Source organism: Zalophus californianus, chromosome 14 (genome assembly GCF_009762305.2).
Source record: "Zalophus californianus isolate mZalCal1 chromosome 14, mZalCal1.pri.v2, whole genome shotgun sequence".
Classification (NCBI taxonomy): Eukaryota; Metazoa; Chordata; class Mammalia; order Carnivora; family Otariidae; genus Zalophus; species Zalophus californianus.
In genome coordinates, this window is record NC_045608.1 from 11,803,006 (window position 1) to 11,820,069 (window position 17,064).

A 17,064-nucleotide genomic window follows, 5' to 3' on the forward strand; every position below is an offset into this window, starting at 1 on the left:
GGAAAAAAGCCGAAGGCGCCTGCCCCGAGTGGCCTCCGCGGCGGCAGCCGCCACCATAAAGCCCGCGGCGAGATTGCGACCGGCGCCAGGTGAGTAATAGGCAACGAAATCCAGAGAGATTGTGAGCGGTTCACCCCCCGTCCATCAGCGCCACCAGAGTTACTCATTAACATCAATACATACAAATAAGATACACAGGAGATTAAAGGGGGGGGGGCGTAGGAGAGACTGGCCACTTGTCTGAGCACTGTCCGAGAATTTGGGGGGGGGGAGCAGATGTGGGCTGGGAGAGAAAAGCCTTCCTTCCCTCTCCCAGGCCGAGGCTCTTTGCTCCCCGACTCAAGAGGGACAGCGCGCTGGGCACACCGTGCCCACGGCCACCCTCCAGGGGCGCAGGGTCCGGGCGCAACCCCTGGGCCCACAGCCCAACGCAGTAGCGCGCCCTGAAATTCTCCTGGCCCTCGGGGAAGCTAGGGCCCCAAAGATCCCCAGGCCCTACAAGCCCCATCTCCCCCCGACCCTTGTTTGCCCTCTCACCCGGGGAGACAGCCCTCGAGAGGGTGTGGGGCTCCCCACGTGCCTGGCTGCAGATGCAAGGGGCTCGGCCCCCTCTCCAAAAGGTCCCGACCTCGACCTCGATCCCCTTGCAAGTCCAGGATGAGGGAGGGGAGAGGGGGATCCTCCTCGCCGGCCATTCAAGAGGCCCGAAGGTGACAGGGACTTGGGGCCGGGCTGGCGGGCTCCAGGGAGGGGAGGAGGGAGGCAGCCGCCAGGCAGGCTCCGGCTGGGTCCTCACGTCACGGCCCCCAGGGCAAGAAAAGGCCTCGAGAACCTTCCCTTGCCCCCTCCCCCCTCACAAATACACCTCCGCTGGGGGTGGGGACAGCTGGGAGACCAAAAGACGGTCACGGCCTCACTCTTTTTTTTATTGAATGTTTCAATAATAAATTAAGCTTCAAAAGGCAACTCCCCGAACAGCCTGGAGGCTGGCTGGAGGGGAGGGCTGGAGGAGGGTGTCAGCCTCCTGGGGGACTTTTCCCTGGGAGGGGGTCAGCGACGCGCCCTGGAATTACCTTTCCCTTGCGGGGAAAACCCGCCTCCTCCCTCGTGCGACACAGCTAAGTCCGCGCGGAGCTGGCCGCGCTCCGCACGCGCTCTGGGGCGCCTCGGGTCAGCGGGGTCCAGGCGGAGACACCGGGGGACCGCGGGGGGACGTTCAGGCCCGGCCGCTTCTCCCACAACCCGGAGGGGCGCTGCCTTGCCAAGCCGGGTCTGGCGGCGAGGAGATCCTGCCCCTTCCCCCCAGCCTTTTCTTTTGCACCCTGGTGCAAGAAGATAGTTTTGCCTTGCGTTTCCCATGTCGACGTGAAAAGGGAGAGCGAGCCTAAAACGAAAACGTCCGCAAGTCCTCGAAACGTATTTTTGGTCGGACTCGTGTGGGAACCACGGACTTAGGGGACCAGAGCATTCTTTTTCCATTAAAACTTAAGTATCTGAAATTGCTATTCTACCCAATTCTAATCAGCCCTCTTTCCGTCTCTCGTTTTGCTCCCTAATTTAAAGGAAAAGTAATTTCAGATTGAAGCGGCTCCCTTCGCTCCAGTAAGGGACTTTTGTTTTTAGCTTTGTAACTTGAGTGACAGCTCATTTGGGTTCCGTGGGGGCGGTCTTAATTACTTAAAGGCCAGAGAAGAGGGCTAGAGGAAGCAAGGACAGAAAGACTCCTCTTGCAGGAAAGTTTTCTAAAGAAAGCACTTAACACGAGGCCCAGAGACATTTCAATAAAAATTTATTGAAATTTCAATGTTTTTTTAAAGAGAGGGGAAGAAATACAGAAAACCAAAGAACTCATCAACAATTATAACACAAAATATACCTTCATGAATTTTTGCCTTTAAACCATCTCTCAGCACCTGACTTGTGAACTGTGAATATATCTCTATAGGCACCAATTCAAAACACCATCAATATTGAAGACAGTAGTCAATTCCACTTCGTTTTGAAGAAATCAGACTAGCAAATACAAATACAAAAGAAAAATTAGAAAGTCAAACCACAGCCTCTGCACTCCCCACCCCCCCACCCCCCAAGCAATCTCAAAACCACACTTGGGGTGTTAAATTTTAAGGAATTTAAGGTGAGCTGGGTTGTGGCACCACCTCCCCAGTTTGGGGTGAAATAGGCAATGGCACTTTGCCCCACTCTTGGACGCTAAAAAAGAAAAGAACTTTTTTTTTTTTTTTTGCAGACAACTCGTTTGAAAAGTGTGTTGGTGTTAGTGCATAAAGTGTGTTTTCTAGTTTTTTAAAAGCGATCCTGTGACCTTGAAGTAAAACTGATGAAAGGAAAACAGTAACACAAAACCTGATAGCTGCGACCCTATTTACATAGAGCTATGTACAACGTCAATAAATTAAAGTTTAATTTTCCAAGCATTCATATTCCACCTATTTACAAGGGTTATCAAATAATTACATAAATACTTTGTCTAATAGTCTCGCTTCTTCTTTATTATTTTTCTTAAAACCTTGTTATTGCATATACAGGAAAGAGAAAGAACTGCCAAAGGAGGACATAAATCCTGCTACAGAGCTTAGATAAAATAAATTCATTTTTGTGTTTTCCCCACCCCTTCCCTCTAAATCCTCCCCCCTTGGGGTTGCCGACTGGAGGGTAGAGAAGAGGGGGGAGAAAGGTGTGGGGTCATGTTCTGTTCTCTCTAAAAGCAAGCATTCAAAATAAAAACCACAAATACATTACTGTGGAACATGCAAGAAGAGACCTATAGCGGCTCTTAAAACATCACAAGAATATTAAAAAGACACAGATTTCCTTAATAGAGACCAAACAAGGATGGCAAGGACTTCCCTCCCCAAACAATGCTGCTCAGTAATTTATTCAGAACTGATATGCAAGTCACTATAAAGTTTTTAATCTTCACAAACAGAATCATGTTAATGTAGTCATTAGTCCCCAGTATTTTTTTTAAATTTTGTTTTTGTTTCTACTTGACACGGTGAAGGAAAAAATATATAAATCTGCACTGGGGGAGAAGCCTTTCAACACCTCCCCTCCTGGTGGGCCTGGCTACCTTTTTCTTCCCACAGCTCCCAGACCAGCCTGGTTGGAGGTGCTCTGGCCATAAATGTTTTCACTCCCACCCCAATAGCTCAATGCAACAGACATTTCTGAGCCCCAGAATCTGAGCCAGATCCCGGATATATAAACCACGCCAAGAAGACAGGGCCTGTTTCTAGCATATTCTCTAGAGGGAGTCCGGCACCCCTTCCCAGACAGGACTGCACAAAGAAGGGCCAACCCCACTGCACGCCCGTGGTTTATTTTACATCCAACAAAGTGCACTGCAGACTGGACTGGACTGGAATGAAGAGATTTTTTTCTAGGGAGAGGTTTATGGGGACCCGCTGCGGGACCTGTCCGGCTTGGCTTCCAGGCCGCTGACCAACCGCTGGATGCTCTGCAGTTCGCTGGTGGCCGCCTCCTTCTCGGGGCAGAGTTTGGGCGACAAGGACACAGAGCTGGAGGAGAGCGTGGAGGAGCGGCTGTTGAGTTCCGAGCCTGAGTCCACCGCCACCGAGGCCGGGCTGGCGGCCAGCGCGGCGGCTTTGCCGTCCAGGGGCCCCGCGGCCGCCGCCATGGACGGCAGGGCTGTGGTGAGCAGGCTGCCGCTGTCCGGGACCGGCATGGGGATGGAGTAGGGGCTGTAGCGCAGCCGCGGGCGCATGCTGTTCAGGTTGAGGAAGGGGTGGCGGTGCACGGAGCTGGAGGCCGCGGCCGAAGACGCCGCCGCCGCCGCGGCCATGTACGTGTAGGGGTAAGGGAACAGGCTTCCAAAAGGCGACATGGCCAGGCCCTGCGGGAAAGGGGAGGGGGAGAGAAACGCAGGCAGTGAATCGGGGCCGAGTAGGGGCTGCGCGATGCGAAGGAGCCAACCTGGTCCGTCCATCTCCCCCCTCCCCACCCCCAACCCCACCACCTCTACCTTGGGGCCTCTGGCAAGTCATTCATCGCTTGCGGTGTGGGGAGGGGGCGGGGGAACACTCAAACTTCCCTCTCTAGGTCCACTTGACTCCCTATGCCTCAGCTTTCTTATGGGGGGAAAAAAAACCCAGGGAAATACTAAATAGTTCATTTACTGATTGGGACTTTGGATATTAAATGAGCTAACGCCTGCAATGTGCTTCACAGGGCACCTGGCCAATAGAACTGCTAGAAATTCTCCCACTGGGGGTCAGTTGCTGCACCTGTGAAATGGGGCTGCAGTCTAGTCCAGCCACAAATAAGGTAGCTGAGTGAAAACCACCACGGGGCATAAATTATGGGACATACATTTCTTTCATTCTTCCTTCCCCACCCCCAACACAGCCCTCCACTCTAATTCCAGAGCTTCTCAAATGAAAAAAAACTCCAGAGAAGATCCTTTAAGCTAAAGGAAATTGGGGGTTGTGGGTGCAAAAGGCATTTGCTCTAAAGAGAGACAAAGAAATCACCCAGCCTGATACACTGGTATTACAGGTGGAGAAACTGAGGTAGGCCCCAGGGGTGCAGGAAGTCCCTCAGTGGCAGAAGCAGAATTTAAAATGCAGGCACCCCAGCCTGGGCTAGTTCTCTCTGCCCCTTGCCTTGGCGTACCATTAACACTTGCGTGCCCAGGCAGCCCCTCACCCACCTATCCACTGCCCACCTAGAACAAGGTCTCCAGGCAGGCATCACAGAGAGGAGAGCAATGGGAAAAGGCCAGAAGCCAACCCTGTTCTCAGTTTCCTCCTCCCCCCAGAGGGAAGGACAACCCTGCTTCTTGGCTCAGAGAAGGGAGACGAATGTACTCAGACAAAACAAAGGCAAGGGCGTGCAGAAAACCCCACAGAACCTTTTCGCCGGGTTCAGAGCGTTTCCAGCGGCTGGGGACTTCTCCCCAGCTGCCCTGCCCCCCAGCACAGCTGTCTGAACCACACAGAGGCTGCCAGGCCTGCCACAGCCGAAGCCTGCCCCTATCCTCTGACATTTCCCACACGGGCACAAACCGTTAACCCTTTGGGGGACAGGGGACAAGCTTCCCACAGGAGGAAAGGGTCAAGACTCAACTCCCACCCAAGGCGCCCCTCCCCCAGCCATGGTCTCCCTCTTGTCTGATTCCTGGTGGCTGGTTGGCTAGGAGCCAGTTCAGAGATAAGAGACATTCCCACTTTGAAGCTAAAATCAGAGACCCTGAAAAAGGCCCTGGAGTCAGACCGCCTGGGGTAGAGTCTCTGCGGCACCACTTACCAGCTGTGTGACTTTGGTTAAGTTACTCAACATCTCTGGGCCTCCGCCACTTCATTTATAAAGTGGAGGTGACAATAGGGCCACTGAAGTCAGAATAGACCAAGTGCCAGGTAAATGCTAGGTATAGCTTCATTATCACTATTACTACCTAGCTCCTCTACTAAAAACAGCCCTGAGCCAAAAAAAAGAAATTTTTTTAAGCTTTTGGTTGGAGCGTGAGGTTACACTGAGTCAATGAGGTAACCCTTGACCTAGCAATTATTACTAGTACTACCACCATTATTATTATTCAAAGCTCCTCCTCGAAGGGCACTGGGTGAGGGTCTGGGATCCCAGGGCCGGGAAGCCAGAGCGAATGGAGAGAGGGTCTGGAGAGCCCGGGGGAAGACCCCTCATTACCTGAGAGGCCAGGACGTGCTGCTGGAGGTGGAAAGGCAGGGTGGCCGCCGACGCCCCCGATAGTCCCTGCGCCGCGGCGGCGGAGGCCATGGCCGTGGAATCCAGGCCCGAGACGCCGGTGGAGGCCCCGGACACGGTGGCCAGCAGGGGCCCCATGCCCGCCGCCATGCTGGAGAAGGCGCCCCCCATGGCGAACTGGCCGGGGTGCAGGAAGAGCGGGTGCCCGTTGAAGAACTGCTGGCCGGCCAGGCCGGGGGCGAAGCCGAGGCCGGGCAGGGGGCCCTGGCCCAGGTGCGCGGCGGCGGCGGCCGCGTCTGTCTGCACCGTGAGCGGCGCGAAGGCCTCCTTGCCCGGCAGCGCGCGCCCCTCCTCGGCCTTGGACGTGGCCGCGCCCTCGCGGCCCGGGCTCCGGCGCTCCTCGGCGCCCAGGCCGCGGGTGCTGGACGAGATGGTGGCCGGGCTGTGGCGCGAGTCGGGCGACGCCTTGTCCAGCCGCCCGCTGTCCCGGGGCCGGCCGCCAGGCTCGGCGGCGAAGAGGTGCGCCTTGACCGCGGGGCTGCCCTTGTCGCGGCACGGCTCCTCCGACGTGGTGGTGGAGATCTTGGCCGCGTCGCAGGCCTCGGGGCCATGCTCCTCTTTGCTGTCGGCCTCGGCGTCGCTCTCACCCTCGCTGGGACACAGATCTACCATAAGAGGGGCACAAAAGCCAAGCGGAAGGGCGTGAGCTGAAATCTGGGCCAGTGGAACTCCAACTCGGCCATTTACAAGGTGTGTGGTCCCCCGGGAATGCCCCTTAACCTCTCTGTGCCTCAGTTTTCTCATCTGCAAAGTGGGAGTGATGATACCTCACAACTTTAGTGGGATGTGTCAATAAGCTAAGAATGAATGAATTAAAAAGAGATAGAACTGAACCCCTTCTCCCACTGACGCCCTGCCCCAAATCGCTAGTGGATTTTACTATTTTTTTTACAATCATCCATTGAGCTCCTACTGTGTCGGACAAAGCCTTTCCCCACTCCGTTGCATTTACCTTTTTTGTTTTTTAAATAAAATTAAACTCATCCTAGAACTCACTTTGGGAACACCTAGTTACTATGCAGAGTCTTAGTTCTGTGAGTGACCAAGATTAACACCTTCCACAAAATTGCCAATTCTTTCAGAAGGATTTGTTTGAACCCTGGCATCCGAATGGGTAGCAGCAGAAATGGACAGCCGCCCCCAACACACACACTCAGCAGAGCCTCCTGTTTGCCCCTGTCCCCGCGGACAGAGGTGGGAGCAGCCCACTCACTGCCCAGAGACAATCACAGATTCTCTTTCGCTGTCACCACACCCTCCTCTGTGGGTGTCCTACCAGAAAAGAAAAAAAAAAAGGGATCCTATTTTATGTGTAAAGTTTAAAGGGATTGAAGTCATAATGGACTTCCATTTTAATTCACTTAAAAACAGGTTTCTTCCCGTTGAGAGAGAGAGAATGCGTGTCTTTCCAAATAAACAGTACTTGCTCTTTAAACACGGGAACTAAGTGGGGATTTGAACCATCTTGTCCCCTCCCACTGCCCCCACCCTCCCTACTCAGATCCCCACCACCGCTGCCCCGGCTTCTCTCCCAGTGCCCATTGCTGCTCTATGGCTGGCTGGTTTCTCAGTCACCTTCCCTGTTCCAGGTGGCAGAGAATCCCTTGCCCCTCTCCCCCCACACCCCCCCCCCCCGTGGCCAACACATTTTAATCTAGAGCTAAAAGATAGTAAAAAGTCAGCAGTGGCTTGGTTGGAGAGAGTTGAGGGACAGGGACAGAGAGAAGTGCTCCATGCAAGTTTTCAAGGCTGGCTCCACCGAGAAGGAACATGCAGACACCCCACCCTCAGCCAAATCAAGGTTTGGGGGAAGGGGTTCTGAGCTCTCCTTTATACAACTTCGGGAGGGGTAAACACCTGGCCACCCTGTTTGAACTCTGGCTCCTGCTTAGGGGCTTCTGGAAGCATCGGACGTTTTTTTTGAAGGGCAGGTTCCCTGGTCGGTGCCCCGTCCCCCCAACTCCAGAGACCTGGAGTGGAGAAATCAGAGGGGACCAGGCCTACCTTTGAGGTTTGACGTCCCCACAGTGGACACAGCTGGAGACGAGGACTGAGCAAAGCAGTTGAAGGCAGCCTGTTCGCTGGAGGACTCATCTGAGGTGCCATTCTCCTTTTTATGTCTGTCATCAAACACCCTCATGGACTGCAGGGTGAGCTGTTTTCTGTGGCAGAAGCCCACACCCAGCATTACAGAACCGGACATACATTTCCCCTTTTGTCTGCCTCATCCTGTCCAAAGAGGCGTGCACACACACAACCTCACCCAGCCCACCACCCACGGACAGCTCAACTGAGTTCTCTGAAACCTGCTTGCCCCAAGGCAGCCACAGAGACCCAAGCATGGTTTTTGACCCTTTAACTAGGCTGGAGAGAGTGGCACGGGGCTGGGGGGTGGTGTTGGAGGAAGGAGGCTTCAGAACCAGGGGCTCATTAGGGAAAGGGCATGGGCCAGAGACAGCTAAGCAGCAGCCTTACAGAAGGAGGGGACCTGGTTGCCCCAACTGGTGAACACAAACAGCCTACACACCCCGGACTGGTTGCTAAGACTGGGAGGAAGTTGCTTCTTTCATGGTGCACTTTAATTGTTTTACCAACACATTAATTAATCGTAACTGGAGTAAAAAAAAAAAAATCCATTTAGATGTTAGAAATTATTTTATAATGCTCACCCCCACCCTGCAAGGGGATAGGTTAAAGATTTGGACTGATTTGCTGGATTTTAGAAATTCTTTGAAAGCTGGGAGGGGAGGGGAGAGCGTCTTCCCTTATACTACCCAACTGTCTGCTTCATGCAAAATGATACATATGCCCATGAAGGAGGGAGCCACAGATTTCTCAAGGGGCCTCAGTTCTGTCTGATGGTATTTGCAAGACAAGATTGCAAAAATTCCAAAGCATTTTGTGAATGGTTTAGTCCTTTCCTGGGACCTGCCCAGGATGAACCTCAATTAATTAGGAATTAATAGGCGTCTGTATATAATCTGTTATCCCTGACACTTCTCTTTCCAGAGACAAAAATGGTGTGGCCTAGTTCATCTCCTTTAAGGTAACTTGTAGGGAGAAAAAGTACAGTGTCCTAAGGTCCGCAAGCAGGTGGCGGGGTGGCAGTCAATTATTTTCCACCCTCTTCCCCCCCCCCGATTTCTTAATAGAAGTGCCTGCATCCCACTTCTAATAGTTGAGATTTGGGCCCTAGAAAAGTGATTCGCCAAATTATCTGAGAAAGTAATACCAAGTGTCTCCACTCACCTTTTTTCTCTCCTGCCATTTCCAGTGTCCCGGAAACCTTTTGCAAAAGGGTTGTTGTCTATTTTTAGCTGAGTTATCTAGAGGAGGAGACACAAGCAAGAAAGAGACATTGGCCTCATTTTCTAGAATGCTTTGGGGGTGTTTTTTCCCCCCAACTCTGTCTACTAGAAATCTGACTGCCAAAAGAAGTCAGTAGGCTATGCCAGGTTCAAGAGAAGGGAGAGGAGCTCACAGTGTCAGTCAGAGGGGAGTGAGAGAAAAAATCCAAAGAACTGTACCAATGACTTGCATCTCTCAGAGGAAGCCAAACCAGGGATTCCACACTGAAATTAAGACTGTCTGGGAAATGCCTCCTTCTGTTCTGTAGGCAGCCTTCAGAGCTTGCGTTTAGAAATGGAAAGATTGTCAAAAGCTGTCAAAGGGACAACCTGTAGATCTTAAAATTGTGCTTTCATTTTTTTTTTTACATAGTGCAATTAATCATTAAATATGTTATGGCCTATTTCCTACCCCCAACACACACACACACACACACACACACACACACACACACACACACACACCCCACAGCATACACTCCAACCTTTTCTGTGAATCTAATGAAATGATTTATGGGGTTTTCGCTACCCTTGTGCCAGAGTGGGTTTGATTTTTTTGCTGGGTCTTGTGGGGAGGGGGGGAGGGTTGAGGAATTACAATATTGACAATTACAGATGTCAAAGGACTGAATGACCACTGGAAACATTTGTTTTCATTTATATGCTCTGCCACTGCCATTAGGTTGGAGAAGGCCTCTGGCCTCTTCGTCTGATCAAAAATGGTACATTTTATTATTACATTAACGACTTACATTCACAGGGTTCTGGGTCTAGAGGGAGCATGCATTTTGCACGCTGGGGTAAAATGCCATAGTATGTCATCTTTCAAATCCCTTCCCTTTAAGGGGAAAAAAAAATGTATTATACAGAGTTCCCCAGAGGTGGGAAAAGGGCCCTTTGGTTGGATTCTTGTTTCTCGGAATAAACTCCCGTATGCAAGACTGCAGGAAGAGGAGGTCCTGGAGTCTTAGTCTCCGGATTAAGGAAACATACCTGAACACCCCCAGGGCCAGCCAGAGGACCCACCCACGGTGACAGTGAGTTCAAATGCAAGGTGTTGTCAGATAAGCTGGACTCTCCCTGAGGTAAGAAGAGCAGGGGTCCTCAGTTGCTCCCCACCCCCATAACTGCCTGCAAACAGCCACACTGGGAACTGGTGAATCAGCAAGAGTCACTTTCTCCATCTCTCTGTGCACATGCCCATGACCTTCAGGCCACCTAACTTTATATACCAGGTGCTGCCTGTTGTTCCATCTGGGGGTACTCCTAACCCCAGGCCTGAGGCCCAAGGGAGGAAAAACCTTCAAATGAAATGATTTTGACTTTGGTCATCTCATCTCAAAAGCCTCAGACAACTCGATTAGCATGACCCTGTGATCAGAGAAGTTTTTTCCAAACACACACACACACACACACACACACACACACACACACACACACACACCCCATAAAAAACACAGCAGCATAAAAGGTAATAAAAACCAGACCAGCTACTCAGGATTTCTGGCTAGGGGAGAAAAGCTGCTCTCCAATGGGATTCTCCTCCCAAGATCCCAAATGGCTTTTGCCTTCAATTTTTAGCTGGTGCCTTTAGAACCTGGAACCTGATTTTTGATCCTTCATCCTGGAGAAGAGGCTAAGCCTCAAAACAAGAGAAAGGCCCAAGTGGGGAAGTGGCTGTGAGCACAGTTACAGGAGTGAAGTTAGTCTGGCATCTTTTTGCTCCGCGTCGGATTCCTAGCTGGTCAAGTTTTTGTTTTGCTTTGTTCTGTTTTTTTTCTGTTTTGTTTTCCCCTGCCTCTGTGGCGTGCCAGACCCCCTTTCCCCAAAAGCTCCACTGGAAGGGTCAAATCACAGAAGAAAAACTCAAGACTCCCATCCCTAATCTTTTCTAACTTTCTCCACCTCACCCAGAGAGGCCTAAAGGTGGGAGGGAAAAGTATAGCCATTAAAAAGAAAAGCGCCTTTGGTTACCTTATCGTTCTGGTATGCCGTCACAGCGATGAATTCGGTTTCGGGGAACAAGTAAGTCCGAAATGTACTATAGGGAAGTTTCAAGATGTCATTGGCTCTCACAATGTGGAACCGAGGCTGGTATTTGTGCATGGAGTTCAATATTGTCTGCGGGGACGGGTGGGGGTGGGGTGGGGGGGGAGGTGGAGGGGAGCAGGGAGAAGGGGAGACACATCAAAAAAAAAAAAAAGAAGATTTAGTGGGACCAATAGGACCTCAGGACCCCTGCCAGGCTGACGTCTACCCCACCGAAGGGTACCACGCTTATGCCGAGCCCACCTCCTCTCCTCGGAGTACCTTTGGGTACATTCCGCTCCACAGATATCCTCTTCTGGAGAATCCAAATTGCTCCTCAAATTTCCAAAGGGTCCCCCCCACCCTCACCACCTAAGGTCCGTTCGTACCTTGAACCCTAGCCTACCTGAGTACCAAAACTATAATTCCCCTGCCACGTTGCGTGATCACTTGGGAAGGCCAAAGTCTTAAAAGATAGAGAAAAACATGCATTTTAATTTACAAAATGATTCAGTCCTTTAAGCGCCCACTAATTGACGAGCCCAATCCACTTAAAGCCCTGAAAGGTTGAACTCTAGAGAGGAATATTTATGCCTTAATCAAATCAAGGGCTTCAAAGGCGATCCTTGCCCGCTTGAAGATACTTCCGTGCCATTCACGTCTTCCTGGGCCTAATCTTTCTGCTGATTCCTCGCTTATCACTCGGCTTTATTTGTTGAAATGTTGGGGAGAGGTAGGGGCAGGGGGCAAAAGGTGTTTTGCTTGACTTTCATAAGCAATTCTGGTCTCCTAAAAGTTTCTAAGGACTCTCCCACTGAATCCATATATACACTCCCAACACAGACAGACAGACAGACACACACACACACACACACACACACACACACACACACAATTTTCATCCTGGAGAGCTCAGCCTCATTTCTAGTAAACCTGACTTTCACCTCAGCCCCATATTCTTTTCTCACAGAAGAAAGAAATCTCTCAAAAAACGCATTCACCCCCTTTAACCAACGTAGCCAAGCCTCTGAACCTTAAAACTCCCGCAAGAAATAATACAGCTGGTTTCAAAACAGAAGTATGGTAGGTCAGAACCAATCCCTGGCGCACACATAACTTTAAAAATTGATTTTGTATCTTAACGATTGGTTTTTATCTTCACTGTCAGCCGTTTACCAAGATCTGGGATTGCCACAGAATGTGAGCGGTTAGTGTTTTGGCCCTCAATTTTTTTTTTTTTTTTTTTTTTTTTTTTTTTTTTTTTTGAGAACGCCAGGCCTTCCATTATCCGAAGAGAAACACCCCGGGATCCTCTGTTTCGGATCGAACTTTGCTATGCTTAGCAACAGAGAGCAAGGGAGAAGCCTGAGCAGAAACTGGTGATTTTTGCAAGGAGAGGGGAAGTACTGCCTTCGCTAGGGTGAAGAAAGAGGAAATTTTACTGACAGGAGCCGTGTAACTTACAAATCCGTGTTTGTCCGAAATGTTGTTGGTGAGTTTCAGTTTGTGGAAAGTGACAACTTTGGACATCCACTGTTCCCCGGTAGCAGGGCTGTCTGGGTGAATGTACATTCTCTTTGGCATTTCAGGGTCAGCCTTACCCGCCACCATCCACCGAGAATTATGAAATTTATATCGACAGTCATCAGCAGCTATAATGTCCATCAACAAGATATATTTGGCTTTTTTATCCAGCCCAGAACATCTTACTTTAAATGGAGGAAACATTCGCCTACAATTGGAGGGAAGAGAAAAGAATAAAGAAAAAGAAATCACTCAGACTCTTGGGTTTGATTCCCTATTTAGCCTGAAATACTTAAATCAAATTTAAAACTTTTCTATTGTGATTGACTGATGGGCTTTGGTGTGAGAGCCACTGAGTGCAAAATCCTATTCTTTCACGGCCCAAGCATTACATATGCTCAGTTTCTCTACCGGGAAATGTCCCAAGGTTCAAACAAGTGAATATTGCACTACAGTTATTTGCAGCGTCTAATACTTTCTCCACAATTTTTTCCTCTTGTAGGACTTCACAGATGGCCCTCCTTACAGAGAAATTCTTGCCTGTGCTCCTCCCTTTGAGTGTCTACTTCTAAATTGCTTGGGGTAGGATTTTAGTAAAGTGGGGTCAGTCAAGGCTAGAATTTTCCACCACTCCATTGATGAGAAAATGTTAGGAAATAAACCTCCACCCTCCCTGCTACGGAACAGGAATCCCGTGGCTGGCGAAATGAAACTGGCCTTCAGTGAGTTCTCAAAACGAATTTTGTTGTTTGGGCTGGACTCCTGGGCCTGATAACCAATCTGCCTCGCATGCCTGCTAACCGCGTTTCTTCTACGGCTCAGGCTGGTCCCAAACTGCAAGATTGTACCACCAAACTGCCTTTTATTTCTCAGGAGTGTTGGCATTCTAGAGTCTTGACTTAAAAGGAAGCACTTCGCTGTGAAACTGAGGAAATGTCTTCTGGGTTTGAGGATTTTCTGCCAAAACTTTGGCCTCGTTTAGCTAGGAAAGACACAGAAAGCTCAAGACATCGAGAGAGGGATTTTCTTTTTATTATTCCAATGTTATGCCTTCATAGACGTCAAGGCCATAAAAAAAAATCAGTGATTTTAAGTGACAGGTAGGTTTTGGTCAGGCAAGGACCTTTTGAAAATTATATAAAATATGGTTGATAAGATTCACACGTAAAAAAGCAGTATGTGTCTCTCCACTGGCTCCTTGGATCTGCAAACATAATCTTAATTATCCAAAATTGCCTCAACTCTCCCTCGGATTACAGACACGTGAATCGGTGTGGACAAACAAACCCAAATGCCCTCCAATTTCTCTGTGACCCTGCCAGAGGCAAGCTCAGACCCCCCTGCAGACCCAGAGGCTAGGTTGGAGGGGCAGAAAGGGCAAGTGGAGAGCTAGTGTCAGGTCTCCCACGACCACACAAAAGAAAAGGGCGTAAAGTTGTTCTCACTGGGAACAAAATGAAACAAACGAAACAGAACATCAACAAAGGCATAAGGATGGAAAGGTTTGCAACAGTGAATTTCCTACAGTGGGGTGGTTTTCTTTCTTCCTGCAGAGGTGTCTGTGCTCCTTGGAAAAATTCTAGCCTGTAGGGAAATCCAGGATGCAGAGCTAGGTAGGAGAAAGTACCCCCTGCAGACGCCCAGGTAAGCTGAAATTTCCTGCCATAGAAGCAGGGCCGGGGAATGTCTGTACACGGTTCCAAGGGAACTTAAGTTTTTCTCAGAAAGCCCAAATTAACTGGCAAACCGACTGTTCTGAGAGGAGATAAAAAGGGGGGGTGTAAAAAAAAAACCTCCAATAGTTTGGGGGTAGGGGGCCCTGCTACTTGCTTACCTTCCCGACTTGGTAATGACCATCTCGGTGCCCCGCTTGTGGAACTGATCCCAAAGTTCTTTGGCCTCGAGGTGCACCTTGGGGTCATCCTCCACCTCTTCTTCGGGCTCCATGGTCTTCAGAGGCCTCAGATGCGCCTGAGGCCCCAGGGACGAGAAAGGGATGCCGGTCTCGGCCGCCCCCACCAATTGATCCATGATCGGCTTGGCCAGGGCGCCCGGCAGAGAGAGCGCCGCCGCGCCGTTGGGAGGCAGCGTCAGCGCGGGGAAGAAGGGCGGCTGGTGACCCAGCACCGCGCTCATGGCGAAGTCCGGCGCCCGGTGAGGTAGGAACGGATGGTAGGCCATGCTTGTCCCAGGAATGACCGGATCTCTCATGGAGAGGCTCATCCACTCCAGGCGGGGCGCTGGGCTCCAGCCGGGGACAAGTCCGCAGCTGCTGTTTGGTTTTGTTTTTGGTTTTTCAGCAGCACATAGTTTGGAAAGGGAAAAAAAAAAAAAAAAAAGAAAGAAAGAAAGAAAGAAAGAAAAAAAAGGGGGGGGAATCACCACTCGTGCACCCTAGGGAAGGGGGAGGAAAGAGTCTCTCGGGGAGGGGGGATGCCGCTTTTAAAGAGGGCAAGGCGAGAAATCAGGAGACATAGTCGCTTGGGTGACTGTCCTTGTGCCTTGCGTTTTTTTAAAAAGCCGCTCCTGGAAGTCGGTTTCACCGGCGAGAGGAGCGAGCAGGGTCTCACCCGCGCCCGAGCCCCGCCGCTTCGCCGGAAGAGACACCGCAGCCCCCGGTCCCGGGAATAGCTCCCCGGCCCCCAGTTCTTTGTTGCAAATGCGAACGGCTCCGCTCGGGAGACTTTTTACCTTTTCTTCTCCTTCTTCTTCCCCGCCCCCCTGTCTGTCTTCCTCTCCCTCTTTCTCGCTGGAGGCGTCTGCAGTTGCGCTAGACCCGGCTTCACCAGCGAGCGAGAGAGCGGAAAAGTCTCTCGCCTTTAAAAAACCAAACCAAACAACCAAAACAGAAAAACACAACAACTCCTGATTTAAGCCCTGTTCTACCAGCGCTATCAAAACTTGAACTGCAAACTGGCTTCCGTTCGCCCTCCTCCTCCTTCCTCTGCTCCGAGCCTCCGGAGGGTGTCTGGGTTGCAATCCGAGTCTTGCCGTGCTCTCCTCCCGCGCCTGTCTTCCTTGTCCTAAAACGTGAGCGAAATCGCTTCCTAAATCTGCGTCCAGACGCGCAGGGCAGGGAGGATTTAGTAGGGGGGAATGAAAAGGGAAGAGGGGGAGAGAGAGAGAGAAACAGAGAGGAGAGAGAGAGGGACGGAGTGGGAGAGGGAGCGCGAGGAGAGGGAGGGAGCGAGAGCGAGCGAGCGAGCGAGAGAGAGCTCCGCGCCACCCTCCTCCGCCTCTAGAATTCCCCGGGCGTCTGCTCGGCGGCTCTAGAAGGTCGGGCTCTGCTGTGGGCTGCGGGGAGCCGGAGGCCTCTTGATTGGCTCTTTGACGCTTTCGGACCAATTGTGTTGCTTCATAGGCGTGGTTTTCACAGGTCGAGTGCTGGGGGATAGAGCCGAGTTATAAAAAGAAGGTGTCGGAAACTGTAACGTCGCAGCGCCGCATCGGTACTACTGCCTGTCCTGTGAATATGTCAACATGATCAGAAGGAGGGCGGGGAGCCACTGGGGAGCGCGCGCAGAGTCGCCTCTAGGTGGCTTATCGAGAGATCGCCGCAGCCCCTGAGCTAGCTCGCCTGCGCTGGCTCAGCCCACGTCTGAAATGCCTCAGTCATCCAGCCGGGGATCGAGGGAGGAGGCAGGGCCCGGGAGGAAGGGGAGGAGGAGGGAGGGAGCGCGCGGGGCCAGGAAGGCGGAGAGCGCGCCGGGCGCCGGGCAGGGGCGCTCGCCTCTCGCGCGCTCGGCTCGCCTCGTCTCCGGGCCGCCGCCGCCGGTTCTCTGTGCGGCTCACCCGCTCACCGCGGCCCCAGGAGGGCCAGGCGGACGGCCGAGTGCCCCGCGAGCTGCCATTCCGCCGCCGGGCGCCACAGAAGGCGGCAGCGGCGGAGAGGCGAGCGCCGAGACTCCGGCCTTGCGCGCTCTCCAGCCCCACGTGGAGCCAAGCTCCGCCCGGCCGCCGCTGTAGGGCTCCCGAGCTCGGGTGGCTCTCGGCGCCGGGCTCCCGGCATCTGGGCTCGTGGGCTCCCGGGCACACGCGGGCCGGGGGCTCCCTCTGGCCCGGGCCCCACCCGAGATTGTGGGCGGAGACCCAGACACCCCGGCACTCCTGCGCGCGGACACTCGCGGGCACCCTGGGACCCAGCCACCCGCGGGAAAACACGTACACGCAAACACGTACACAGCCTGCGCCGCCGGCCCTGGTGGCGCTCCCCGGGGGAGGCGGACTCTGGGTTTTGTTTTGTTTTGTTTTGTTTTTTCCGAAATGCATTTACCAGCCCTTTTAAGTCTTGTCTAATATCTGAATCCGGGCTCCCCGAGAGTTCCGCCTGAATGTGTGCGTGAGTGTGGAGCAGAGAATGGAGACCCGGACAGAAGGAGCGCCGCGAGGGACTAGGTTCTGG

The 17,064-nt window shown here is 52.0% G+C and overlaps 1 protein-coding gene across 2 annotated transcripts; it reads right to left on the reverse strand.

The window, feature by feature from the left end:
• Positions 1-1,772: 1,772 nt before the first annotated feature.
• On the reverse strand, positions 1,773-16,252 carry TBX3 (T-box transcription factor 3). 2 transcript variants are annotated; one of them, XM_027576242.2, is made up of 8 exons: positions 14,497-16,252; positions 12,603-12,870; positions 11,545-11,604; positions 11,085-11,231; positions 9,013-9,089; positions 7,768-7,925; positions 5,686-6,368; positions 1,773-3,874 (listed from the first exon to the last, which is right to left on the reverse strand). In XM_027576242.2, the coding sequence occupies exons 1-8, from the start codon at positions 14,883-14,885 to the stop codon at positions 3,413-3,415; spliced, it is 2,244 nt and encodes a 747-aa protein (XP_027432043.1). In that variant the 5' UTR covers positions 14,886-16,252; the 3' UTR covers positions 1,773-3,412. The 2 variants fall into 2 exon arrangements, with proteins under 2 accessions (XP_027432043.1, XP_027432044.1); XM_027576243.2 differs by lacking the exon at positions 11,545-11,604 and having other exon boundaries at positions 3,413-3,874; positions 14,497-16,251.
• Positions 16,253-17,064: the final 812 nt, after the last annotated feature.